Below are 13,742 nucleotides of genomic sequence, written 5' to 3'. Positions count from 1 at the left end.
GAATCAGCATGTTTTTACATGAGTAGAATGTGTCCTTTTATTTAAAATGCATCTCTGGGTTATTTGTGGGGCCTGCCTGGTGTTTTTACATGAGCAGAATGTGTGCTTTTATTTAAAATGCATCTCTGGGTTATTTGTGGGGCATAGGAATTCGTTCATTTCCCCCCCCCCCACACACACACACACAAAAAAAAAATATAGTCCAGCCCACCACATGGTCTGAGGGACGGTGGACCGGGCCACGGCTGAAAAAGGTTGCTGACCCCTGCTCCAGACTGATTCTCTGCAAACTCTGTTGCATATAACTGAAAAGTATATTCCTGGCATCACTGGAAGGTGTGCTGAAATACCGTGCTGTGCTTTACCTACTTTCTCTGGGTCCGACACAGAAAATTCTGCCAAGGAGAAACAGTGCTGGTAATGAAACAGCATCAGCTCAGAGTTGCGTGTTTTAAGAATTTGTGGAAAGGGAATCAGTTGGGTGAGTTAATTTTCCAAGATGCTTCCTCTGCTGAATGACTATGAGGTTTCTTTTCCCGTGTGCCTTTCCTTCATCTAAAAAGGCAGAAATTATCTTTGTGGTAGTATGCAGATGCTTTTGGGGCTGGCCATCACCTTTGCAAAATGGAAAAACTGCCATGGATACCACAACTATGCACTCACAACCACCACCACCCCACAATTTTTTCCTCACCCACCTGCCACTGCCAGCAATTAGGCTTGGAAAAATGTGATCTTCCTGGAGAGTTCAGCTGGGGAGGCAAGAAGTAACCTTACCTCCCTTACTGCAGTCTCCAGGAAGATATCACACACATCGACCACAACAGGTTTGGAGCCAATAGAAGGGGTGGCATTTTCAGTGGGGAGCTGTTTCCAGCTAGGCAGGGAAGGGGTAACTTTTCCCTACCCAGATATAAGCCCCTCACCCAAATATTCTCCTCTATTGTAATCAGGCTTCAAAGAAACCTAATAGTGTAACCGATAGAAAGCATCTTTGAGATGTAATTGAATCATGGGGTTGGCTCGGTGTTTGTGGTTTTAGGTCGCAGCTGGGGAAGAGGGAGTTAATTCTTCCCTCCTGAGGTGTAAACCCCGCCCCCCAAAAATGCCTCTATTAGGCTTGAAAGGTCTAATCCCAGTGGGGTAGAGAACAAACCCTATGACTACCACAGAAGGCCTCTGGCTGGTTAGCTCAGTCCGTAGGACACAAGACTCTTAATCTCAGGTTTGTGTGTTGGAGCCCAACCTTGGACAAAATATTCCTGCATTGTAGGGGGTTAAACTAGGTGACCGACGTCATCCCTTCCAACTCTACGATTCTATAACCCATGGGCACTGTGTTGTGGACCCATGACATAAGTTCTGCAACCTTATGGGTTGCTTCTGAGTCACGTTAAAGCAAGAACGGGTATGTTTCAATAGCGGTAAGGAAAGGGGCCGTAGCTGAGTGGCAGAGCACATGCTCTGCATGCAGAAGGCTGCAAGTTCAGTCCCTCCTGTCTCTACCTGAAAAGGTCAGGTGGCTGGTGATGGGAAAGACCTCCGTCTGAGGCCCTGAGGAGCTGCTGCCTGTCAGAGGAGACAGCAGTGAGCTAAATCAACACATAGTTTGACCTGATACAAGGTAGCTTCCAAGGTTCCTAAAGTTTCCCAAATGTGGCTTTCTGTTTTTCACCCCTACAAGCATCAGATCTTTAACATTTTTCAATCGTCAGTGCCCCCTTCTCTCCAACTTGTGACCCAGCTTTGCTTCTGCTAGGTATTTAACATACACATGACTTTACTGGTGCTGGAAGTCATGTGCAGATTAATTATTAAATATGTTTTCTTAAGTAGGGAAAGGCTTAAAAAACACCCACTGTAGAGTGGGTTATTACAGAATACTGCTAGATTATCCATTTGAAAAACGTATTAGAGTTTATTATCTGGTAATATGCATACAAATTAATGCCTCATTTCTGAAAATGTTGCAATCGATTTCTCATATCTTTTAATTGTTTTTCAAGAAACAGATTGTATTTTAAAGGGATCTCTTTCTAAAAATATGCTATGGGACAAGTTCAGGACATCCAGCCCGGTCTTTTATTATGGTATCATCATACAGTAACAGATATAAAATACGTGTTTATTTATTTCATAAAATTTATATACCACTTGATTGTAAAGCAAAACTTCAAAGCGGTTTGTTGAAAAAGATATTATGGTTCGGCATCTAAAAAGATCAAATATAAGACCATTAATGTGGCTATAACTATTTGTTTCAAGTTATTTATGAGCGTGGTTTTAATCACACAACAGAAGGACATCCACAGACTATTCCACCTTCTGGTTTTAAAAATTAAAAGAGAATTCTGCTGGGCTTGCAGTAAATTAAATATTAGGAACCAGATTGTGTAGGATTTGGAAATTCCCCTCTTACAGATGGGCACCGTATTACAGTGTTTTTCCATCTTGGTGACAAAACAGTTTGGCAGCTAGTTGCCATTGGAGATAATGTAGGAGTTACTTAAGTCCCTTATAGAACAATCACTTATTTTGGGTAGCGGCGCTTGAATTATTTTTGAATATTTTCATGTATTGCATAACCAATCCAGATTGCGCCCAACATGTTCCCAAAGCCCATACTGTGTTTACAGATAAAATGCCATGGAATATATGCCCATTCAGGTTGACATTTCCTTTTGCATTGCACTTTTCCTCATTGTGAAATTGGCCAGTTCAGATCAAGTGGTGTTCGCATTAAATTTATTTGCTGATGTGTGTATAAACGTGTCTATTTGGGCAGATGCAAAGAAAGAACTTTGTGACAATGTTTGTGTTGACTTCTGTTTCAAAAAGGGCAAATAGATGCAGCAGTGGGACAGATTGAACCTAAGTTTGGAAAACTTGAGAGATGAGGGACTGAGAAAAATTATGGCCATCTTATTCTTAGGTGAAGTGTGTCCTTTCAGAGCTATTGCTCAAGGGATTGTGGTGAGAAGGGTACAGTTGGACCAAGATGTAGTATCAGCCAACATTTAAGCCACAAATAGCCAATGTGGTAACCTATAGATGTTAGATTGGATATTTATACCCCCTTTTATATTGAAATAACACTCAAAATGACTTGTTGGACTGCAATGGAAATTTGGCCCAGTGAGCCATGGAAGTTGTAGTCTAATGGAAGGCCCCGTGTTGAGTATCTCTGATTTAATCCATGATTATGCCACTGTTTCTCTGCCTCAGTAAAGAACTACATTTGGAAATCGGGATTGATCCCACCTGGAAAGTCTTAAAGCAAACATCATGTTGAACATTTGTTATCCAAACACATTCTGTGCCGACAGTGAAAGCTAATGGCTCCATCCTCCCTAGATCAGCACTTGTCTGGCAGCCAGGAAACCTAGCTGCTTGCCAAGTGACTATTTCAAGTTGTTGCTTTGGGACACTTCATGGAAGAGCCTTTCGTTTTAGCAAACGTGTTTTAAACAGCGGAAAAATCTCCGTTTGCCAAAACAGATGGAGCAGCGAGGATTCGTGTCTAATCAAATGTAGGTTTTCCCTGAACTCTTTAAAATGTCACATTGACAATGCAGAAAGGATTGTAGGTTTTGGATTGTGGCCTGTTTTGGATTTACCTCTTCCCAAATGATAACCCACGCCGTGGTTTCGTTGTTCTTTATATGAGAGAACAAATTTAGCAATAGGAAAGGGCAGCTATATTTGCGCGGCTGTATTTCACCCAAACCCAGTGATTTTGGTGTGCCGTCTAAGTTGTAAAAACAAGTAGGGTATAATTTCCCAAGGAGCTCAAGGAGAAGGAATGTAAATGGTAGGAAGTATGTGTCGTTTGTGAAGCCGCTAAATGCTATGTGACTTCTGGGGTTGTTTCCTTTATTGCCGACCTACAATATTGCTTGCTATTTGTAGCCCACATATTGTTGGTGTGATTTCGTTTCTTTAAAAGTGCTCTATGGCTTTAGAAGGACCTTGCAGGTGCACAGTCTTCCTATTCAGTGCTGTAGCTCAGGTTGACACACTGGGCAGCTGACTGGTCAAATATTGTCACATGACTGCTTAATATTTAACTATGGCTAAATATCATTCTAAAAGTTCCAAGGATACCCCTGTGAATATGGCAGCTTGCATTTATCTTGATTTCATTATTATTACATTCCTATCCCACCTTCCTTTCAAGAGAGTGCAGGTTGGCTAACGTAATTTTCACTCCATAAGACACACTTTTTCCCTCCTAAAAAGTAAGGGGAAATGTTTGTGCATCTTATGGAGCGAATGCAGGTGGGAGGCTCGGCTCAGAATTCCCTTTAAAGAGCCGCGTGGAGCGTATGTGCGGCTCTTGGGGGAGCGCTGAGCAGAGCCTGTATGCATCCCAGGCTCTGCTCTCTCCCTGTAAAGAATTTTTTTTTCTTGCATTCCCCCTCTAAAAACTAGGTGCATCTTATGGAGCGAAAAATACGGTAAATGGTTCTTCCCCCTTCCCCTGTTGATCCTCACAGCACCCCTGTGAGGCAGGTTTGGCTGAAAACTTTTGACCAGCCCAAGGTCACCTGGTGAACTTCATGGCTGAGTAAAGATTTGGATCTTGGTATCCCAGATTCTAGTCCAGCACCTTAACCATTACGCCATACTGGATCATATTACGGTTCCTATCTTCTTCCAGACAGAGAAGTTTTCTTTTCTTTGCCTGTTCATTCTTTCAGTATAAAATGTGTAATTCTAGAATTAGTGCTTTTAAATAGTCTTTTGTAGCTGTAATGTTCACCTGCCCCTTTTATTACTTCACTATTGTTTCTTGCATGCCACATTATTCCTTGCTACACTGGTTCTTCTGAATTAATAGTCAGGTCAAAGGAAAATGAATACTAATGGTGCATGCCCTAGCTATCTAGCTTTAGATCACAGAGCTTCAGTTTCTTACAAGGTGTTTCATATTCTGGAAAAGAGCTCATTTTGTTGCTTACTTGTAGAAGTACGAATCACAAATCGGTTTCTCCTTAATATACACAGCGTTTCACATTTGACAGGAATTTCTGAAGCATTTTGAGTGTGTGAGCTGGAAACTTCAATGTATTAATCTCAGAATCAAAGAATTGTAGGGCTGGAAGGGACCCAAAGGGAAATCGACTCCATGCCCTTGTAATATCCCAGACTAGGGCAGAGGGTAGCCAATATGGTTGGACTACCATTCCCATCAGCCCCAGCCACCATGGCCAGTGGTCAAGGATGATGGGAATTGTAGTCCAACAACATCTGAAGGGCACCATGATGGCTGCCTGGGTTTCAGATTTTTGAACAATGGGGTGCAAAGAATTTGGCATGCCTCCTTGGTTTACATATAAACAGTCAAGGCTCAGGATTTCCAAAGAAAGTTGTTGTCTTTTGCAATCAAGTGGTGTATAAATTTGGTTAAATAAAACAAATCTTTAAGCACACCAGAGCTGATAGAAATGTAGTAGATGGGTCTGTAAAATGAATTGGTTATTTGGTGCAGCTGTAGCACAAATAGGAATATGATGGAAGGCAAGTTGTGTGTTCATACCATAAATTGGTAGAGATTTACCCCCTTGCATATAGAACACAGTGATATGGATGGTTTTGGGGGTTTTTTAATCATATGCTGTTGCTATGGTGACATTATGGAAGAATGGCACATGTGTGGGAGGCCGAAAAAATCTGGACAGCAAGTACTTGTTCTCAGAGTGAATTTTGGATTGTGACTGTTGTAAATAATAACACAGTGTATTTTTGCAAGGATGGGGTTGTGTAATGCATTCTTAAAGATCAGGAACGCCAATTCTTAATTGACCTATTAGCACCTAATGGTATCCATGGAATGGCACCAGCTTCTAGAACAGAGGATCAGATTGGCTCTTCAGAAACTTCTTCAAAAAGGCAGCTTTTTGTGTATTTAAAAGTAAAATATGCTGAACTGAGTTACTGTGGTGCAAAACCTCTACAGCAGGGGTAGCAAACCTGTGGCCCTCCAGATGGTGTTAGACTCCAGCTCCTATCAGCCCAATGGTCAACTTCTTGGGGGGCAGGCACAACTTAGAAAAACACCTGCTCCACAGGCACACCGGAGTTGGATCTGGGATTTTTTTTCCCTACACAGCACTAGGTCAAAGTGCTGTTGAAACTCTTTCCTCCCATCAGTTCTGCTTTTATAAAGCAGATGGGGGAGAAGGTGGCACAAAAACTTTACAAATAAAAAATAGGGTGTGGAATTTCTCTTTGGCCTCCAAGCTGTTCTCCACCCCTCCAGTGTGGTGTAGTGGTTAAGAGCAGTAGACTCGTAATCTGGTGAACTGGGTTCACGTCTCCGCTCCTCCACATGCAGCTGCTGGGTGACCTTGGGCTAGTCACACTTCTCTGAAGTCTCTCAGCCCCACTCACCTCACAGAGTGTTTGTTGTGGGGGAGGAAGGGAAAGGAGATTGTTAGCCACTTTGAGACTCCTTAGGGTAGTGATAAAGCGTAATATCAAATCCAAACTCCTCCTCCTCTTCTTCTTCTTCTCCTCCTTCTTCTTCTTCTCCTTTTTTTCTTCCTGGTTTTACTTCCACCACAGAGACAGACAGACAGACAGACAGACAGACAGACAGAGAAGGAGGGGGGAAGGGATTACTGTATTAAAATGCAGTTTTGGAATTGAATGGGAAAGCTTTCAGGAGGGGAAGCTGCCACACACACACACACACACCCAGAAAACCCCCTAAGGTTGAATCATTCATCTCTCTGGATTCCAACCTACATTTTGTTAACATCTTTATAGCAGTGGTGGGTAGCCAAGATGTGAAGGGCTGGAGCCGGCAGAAGGCTAAGAGCCAACATTAGACCACCCCCTTGTTTCTCTCTCTCTTTCTGCCAAGCCTCACCGGCCACTTTTCCCTTTTGTCTTTCTCCCCTTCTCATTGCCATCCCAACAAAACCCTCCGCTCCCTTTTGGAATTAGACTTGCAGGGGGAGTTCCTGTTGGCATCAATGGGAGCAAGGGTACCTTGAGAAGGTGCTCAAGTGAAGATCGTACGGAGTTTAAAGGTTAACCGCAGCATTTGGAATGGGTACTCCCGTTCCTTCAATACCTCATATATACCTTTTTTTGGCACCTGTTTTGTGCAAATGTGGAATGCGAAGCTTTCCCCAAGGTTAACTGCTACGTTGTTGTTGTTGTTTGCAGATGTGACTCTGAAGGTCCACGTAAGTGATGCCAGCACACATCAGCCAGTCACCGAAGCCTTTATTGAGATTTTTACCAACCAGATCCCCATTGCCTCTGGAACCTCAGGAGCAGATGGCACTGCCTTCATCAAGTTTCAGTATAAGCTGGGCAGTCAGCTGATCGTTACTGCGACTAAACATGCTTACGTGCCAAACTCTGCACCATGGAAACCAATAAGATTGCCTGGTAAGAGATCTTTATTTTTGTTCTGAGGTAAGATTTTATTTCTAAAGGGGGGGGGGGTGTACAAAACTGTGGTGTGTGTTTTTAAGAACAAAACCAAACAAAAAAAACCCCTGAATGCTGAAAATCATATTTATCATTTATTTACTCATTCATCATTTATATCCCATCCTTTCTTTCAAAGGAGCCCATGATGACAAACACATCAGTAATACAATACATATATATATATTTTCAAGCATTCTAAAAGCACTTAAAAACAGTTATCTCAGGGTTGTCAGGAAAAGGGGGCCTTTCAGCCATCAAATAAATGCTTGGGCAATGCCTGTTTTTAAACTGAAAGTCAGTGAGACAGGTTCACCTCTCTCAAATTGCAAACTGCCACTGAAAATGTCCTGTCTTGGTTCAGTGCAAATCCAGCAGCCCCTGGTAGCAGCAGCACCAATGAGGCCTTACCTGCCAGTTTTAGGGCCCAGGGTGGTTGATATGAATATGATAATAACCTGATGGTTTTCACGTGAGAAGAATAGTGCCTCTCCCCATAATCCTTTAGTTTGACCGTGCTTTCCTTAGCTTGGCTTCAGCGCCAGTGTTTTGTCTTGGATCATAATGAAGCTGAACATGTGAAGCCAGAATGAGGACTCTCTGATTCTCCAGAGGTTGTTGGACTCCAACTCCCATCATCCCCAGTCGTCATGGCCAATGATCAGGAGTGATGGGAGCTGTAGTCCAGCAACATCTGGAGGGCCCATAGCTGTCAACTTTTCCCTTTTCTTGTGAGGAATCTTATTCAGAATAAGGGAATTTCCCTTTAAAAAAAGGGAAACATAGACAGCTATGGGAGGGCCCCGTCTTGCCTACCCCTGCCCTAGCAAATGGATGGGGCCAGACTATGGTAACTGGCAGTGGGGAAGAGAATTATTTCTGACCAGAGGGGAGAATCACTTCAGTTGATCTTTCTTTGGCCTCTGGATGAGGATGTCCTCGCCCGTTTTTCTCATTGATATTTCCTCCATTTTGGAGTTAAAGGGGGCCTCTCTGATATTGGCTGACCTGGCATGCTTGAAAAGAGCAGTCATGCATTAAATAGAGCAAAGGTTTTCAAACTGATAGGTAGCTGTGAGATATAGAACAAAGGAAACTGCTTTATAATGAGTCAGACCATTGGTCCAACTCACTCTGTGCAGTCTACACTGACTGGCAGTACCTCTCCTGGGTTTGGGGCAGGAGGCTTTTCCAGCCCTACCTAGAGATGCCAATGATTGAATCTGGGACTCTCTGCATGCAAGGCTGCTGAGCTATGCCTTTCCTACAGGTGAGACATAGGGGCATGTATGAGGCACAGTTGCACCTTTTTCTAGTCAGTGAGTGAACAAGTGCCCTTCTGCTTGCATCAGAAGATGCTGGGGACTCAGTGCAGCCACTGTTGCTGTATTTGAAAAACGATGAACTAAAGAAGATTGTTTTTCTTTTTTCATGTCTAATCAAAATTTTGGCAGGGGGAGTGGGAGGGACTCGAGGGTGCCATTAGTGTGCAGGGTAGATTATTCCTTTTATTTCAGCCCATATTTCTTGTATATAGGGGTCCTTACAGTGCAATTTTTTTTTTGCTTTTAATATTGATTTTGTTTTAATTTTTTGAGGAAAGAACCAGTTTCATAGAGCTTTTGTCAAGTCATTGAAATCTGAACTAGGCTTTTTGTGTGTTTTCAAGAGAAGGCACTTGAAATGAGTGTGTGCTTCTGAAAGGAAGGCTTGTTTGGGCATCCTCTGCCGAGTTCATTAGGCATTTTGCCACAAATTGCAGTGAGAAGGAGCTATTATTTTGTCCCCTTATTTGCACTTAGTTCCTCTGATAAATGACCAAATGAGATGAAAAGGGGGGGGAGAGAGAGAAATGTGTGGTGCAAAACCATGCTTCTTTATGATTAATAATAAATTAATACAGCTTAATGCAAACCACAAGTTTTAAAGTGTGCAAACATTATTATTTTCAAACTGGCCTTTACTTCAGTTGGGGTACCGCCAACTGGGACACGGCTTTGAATGGAGGTAAAACAAGACTTTAATAAGCTCAGCTGTGAGCCATGGTGGGAGAAACCCTGGTGATTAAAGTTCCTCCACTGGGAACCCTGAAAACATTTCAAGGATGGTAGAAGAGCTTGAGGAAACCTGATAACAAAGAGGAAAAACTAGGGAGACCTCCCTAACTTTGTGGCCTGGGTTTGGCCCTTAGTGAGAGGATGAACCAGTGATTCTAGAGCAGCGCTCTGCAACCTGACTACATCTGCCGTCAACCCTGACCTTTACCCGTGACAGATGGGGCTGATGGGAGTTGGAGTCCTACAACTTCTGAAGGGCACCAGGTTGAGGAAGGTTATCCCAGACTGTCCAGCAGCTAATCCATATAATAACCAGGACAGTAGTAGTAGTATATTTATATCCCATTCTTCCCAGGTACTGGGAGGAGGTGGACAGGGAATGAGGTTGAGGTACTGGGAGGATAGAGCTGTGAACCATGTGGGCTGTTCTGCACCCACTAAATTTGCCTGCTGCCTTCACGTGTGGTGAATGCTATTCTGTCACTGGTATAAAAGTAACATTCCCTTGCCTGTCCAGTTGGCTTCCGGGTGCAGAATGAAGCAGACATCATCTTGTCCTTTGTGCCAGGTGGGGAAATGTTTTGGGGCGGCCCTAATAATCACATTCAGGGAATGGAAATATAAAATGTGGGGCTTTTCACTCATGATCGCATTAGTACCCTACACAAGAATAAATGAAAGAAGACAAAGTTGGAACAAATTTACTGCAAAATAGTCTCCATTTGTTTTTGCATAAATAATGCTCTAAATCCAAATACAGAAGCACTTTTCAGCAATTTAGAGTAATTTAAGATCTCTAATAATATATGCAATGTGCCTTAAATATTTTAAAGTATACTATAACCATACAATGAATTGGTAATGGTGCAATTATGCAGCTGTGCTGTTTATATAAGCATGTAGTTAACGTGTTGTGTTGTGTTTTCTTTCTCGTTTGTTAAGGTTATTGTGTTAAGATTATTTTGGAAGTAAAAATAAAAAACAACAGACTTTTTACCAGATGTGTTCTATGGGACATGCAGTTATTTGTGAAACTTAATGATATGAAGACAATAAAATGTGATTTTTAATTATTGTATATTAATGTTTATAAACAGCTAATAAACTGTCAAAAAGGAGTCAAAATCTCAGGGACATTCATAGGCTGTGCTTGTTTTGATTTGGTGATTAATTGGGAACTGCACTGGTACATATTCTTCATTTTTTCAAGCCAATTGCATTGGCTTTAATTCTTACCAATAAAAATTAGGTGCAAAAAAGAAATAAATTATTATATTTCTATCCTTCAGAGCTACCTATTCCATAATTCATTCTCCTTGTAGTACATTATACCCAATATGTGCTTTTAGTATGAGCAAAGAAGTTATTGTGATGGAACAGCTGAAATTTGAGAAGATTCTGATTTATAGTGTGAATTTATTAATGCTTAGCAGAGCATTCTCAAATGTAAATGTGGTTATAGCAGTACTAGAAGAAAATCTTTATACATATAATGTTTACATGACTACTGACGGGTATCTCCTGCTATTTTAAATACAACTAGTAGTTCCCCAACTTCATGAAGAATGTTTGGAATTCAGGGAAACTGCTCCTGACTTTTGAAAGACACAGATCGTCTTGCAGATTAATACTTAGTGGTAGTGACACCACGCTCCTTTGTTTGCTGGGGGGAAATCTGTTAAACAACACCTCAGATTTGGAGGGAGTGCCCCCATCTTCTGGAAAAAATGTTTTCCTTTCCTTCTAGATTTGGAGTTATGCCTTAGATTTTGAATTCTGTTCTTATTTTTAGAAAATTTGTGCTGTATCCACTGAATCTGAATTTCAGTACAACTTGCATTTAGGACTGGGTAGGGTGACAGCTCTCCAGATGTTTTTGGACTACAACTCCCATCACCTCTGACCATTGACCATGCTGGCTGGGACTGAAGGGAGCAGAAGCCCAGTAATATCTGGAGCAGGGTTTCCCAAACTTGGGTCTGCAGCTGTTTTTGGATTACAGTTCCCATCCTCCAAGACCACTGGTCCTGCCAGCTAGGGATGATGGGAGTTGTAGTTCATAAACAGCTGAAGACCCAAGTTTGGGAGACTCTAGTCTGGAGGACACCAGGGGTTGCTGAGCTAGATCCTTATATAGACCAAATCTGCCATGTAAACTTTTCAAGTCCTTTTCAAGGAGACAATGAGACTATATTTCCCACTGTGTGTTTAAAAAAGTGATCATGTGTGGTGCACCACTTGTGGAATGTTCATCATTCCTCTCCCTATACATCGGGATTCTTTCATTCTTGCTGTCTAAGTTGATCTTCTACTTGTGGACACATAATGTACAAACTCCTGCATACAAAAGTTGTTGAAGCCAATGCATGTGACGTATTTGGTAGATGCAGTAGGTCAGAAAACAAATGCATTACCCAAATGCATTACCTAAAAAAGGCATTAGCGGGTAAACTTTGAAAGATTGGGGATCTGGAGGAAAGAGTTCTTTCAGTACTACTTTATATTGCACTTAATCAATTTCTCTTCCACAGTGTTTTCTTCTCTAAGTCTTGGCCTTCTTCCTGAACGTTCAGCTACTCTAATGGTATATGAAGATGTTGTACAGATAGTCTCAGGATTTCAAGGTATGTGGTGTAAAGGGACCTTCTTTGCTATGTCATAATAGTTTTTACCTGTCCCACAGCTAGAGCTAGGACTTTAGTCTTTTCCCACCTTGACATCCTGATGGTGGCAGGAAGAGAGACCGCAGTGTGTTAGCGGAGCTGAATTAGGTGATCTGGAGAGCCAGTAGAAGCCTCTACTGGCCTTACCTAATAATTTCTTAGGCCTGGCTCCTAGGATGCAAATCGCGCGAACAACTCATCCCTTTAAAAACAGATATTTGCTCTTTATAAAGCAAGTTTTAAGTTGTGCGTCTCCCAAGATGGAATTGAACACCCTGAGGTTTTCATAGTAGGTGACAAATAATACAGATAAATTGCAGGAGATTTGGTTGCTTGATTAATGACATATGCATAATCTGCATATGAATAAAGCAAACTCTCTGAGAAAAAAGCCGACTTTATTAGTGGTTTTGGATTACGCATGCACATTTCACAGCTGTAAATTCTTTAAAGTTGACAGTTGCTGTCTGTAGCAATTGTAGTTTTGTGATGGTGCTGAAAATTCTGTCTTAAAAGAGATCCCACAATTCCTTGAGGGAAAGGAACCACGGCAGTGGAACCGGTTTACGTCTGTACTGCTGTTATGGCCTGAAGCCACAGCCCAACACCTTGTACATCCTGTATTGAAGGAGCCAAAACTGTGCTTCTGCTCCACAGCATGAATTGTCTAAGCTGCAGCTGAGGATTCTTGGAGAGGTTTCTTTTCTTTTGCAATGAGTCGTCTGAGATAATAAAATTATTCTGTGTTATTCTGCTGCTTTTGTTTTTGTTGTGGATATTCATCCATATGCAAAGCAGCACAGGCAGAGATTTATGACTGAGCAGAGCTATCCCTGAGGTAGAGCAAATATCACTATGTACTGTACAACATGGGGGAGCTATGCATGCTCCAGCGTTTCTCATAGTTAACTTCACTAATATGCAAAAATAAAAAATGCTACCTTCAATTTGCCTTCGACTCCTTTAAAAGGGGACCTCTTGCTATTCGAGAAATCTTGGGTTACCAGCTACCTTTGCCACCTCCTGACAAAAGGGACGGTGAGTGCCAGGGAGGGGCTCAGGGGCTTTGCAAGCCCCCAGGGGCTTCATTGTACCCAAAGGTGCCCTGATAGGGATCCCAGATTTAGCAGCTGTCTGCGGTTTGTGCTCGCATTGTGCTTCAGAAAGCTGCTATAATTGTTCCAATACATTGCTGTTGTTCTAAGTGAAAAGTGTTTATTATTTATTTTACTTTATTATTACATATATATTTCACCTTTCCTCCAAGGAGCTCAATACGGCATACAAAGTTCTCCCCGCTCTCCGTTTTACCCTCACAACATATTGTCCTTACCTGGGAGTAAGCCCCATTGAACACAGTGAGGCTTTATTTTGACTAGGCGTAAGTTTGTACTGCAAGCTCTGGTTCTGAGTACATAACTGGATATGAATTTATTTTTATTGGGGGCAGAAAGCACTTAGTCATCTTAGTGGTCACTTGTGGCATTTGTAGCTCTCCCCATAGCATAAATTTCTCTGAGTGGCTTACAAATAAATAGGTAAGAAAAAGAATAGGTAAGAGAGCAATTTGAATACA

The 13,742-nt window shown here is 41.9% G+C and overlaps 1 protein-coding gene across 3 annotated transcripts in view; it reads left to right on the top strand.

Moving 5' to 3' along the window:
- FAM171A1 (family with sequence similarity 171 member A1) overlaps positions 1-13,742 on the top strand; it is a 66,179-nt gene that overhangs the window by 25,158 nt on the left and 27,279 nt on the right. For 2 of the 3 annotated variants that reach the window (XM_083578589.1, XM_083578590.1), the window contains exons 2-3: positions 7,177-7,404; positions 12,035-12,127. In XM_083578589.1, the coding sequence (XP_083434715.1) occupies positions 7,177-7,404; positions 12,035-12,127 (321 nt within the window). Of the gene's footprint in view, positions 1-7,176; positions 7,432-12,034; positions 12,128-13,742 lie in introns of all 3 variants that reach the window. The other variant, XM_083578591.1, reaches the window with a different exon arrangement.

This window comes from Podarcis filfolensis, assembly GCF_964270895.1.
Source record: "Podarcis filfolensis genome assembly, chromosome: 12".
NCBI classification, from domain to species: Eukaryota; Metazoa; Chordata; class Lepidosauria; order Squamata; family Lacertidae; genus Podarcis; species Podarcis filfolensis.
Note: the sequence above shows the minus strand (reverse complement) of the source record. Positions and strands in the feature narration are given on the sequence as shown.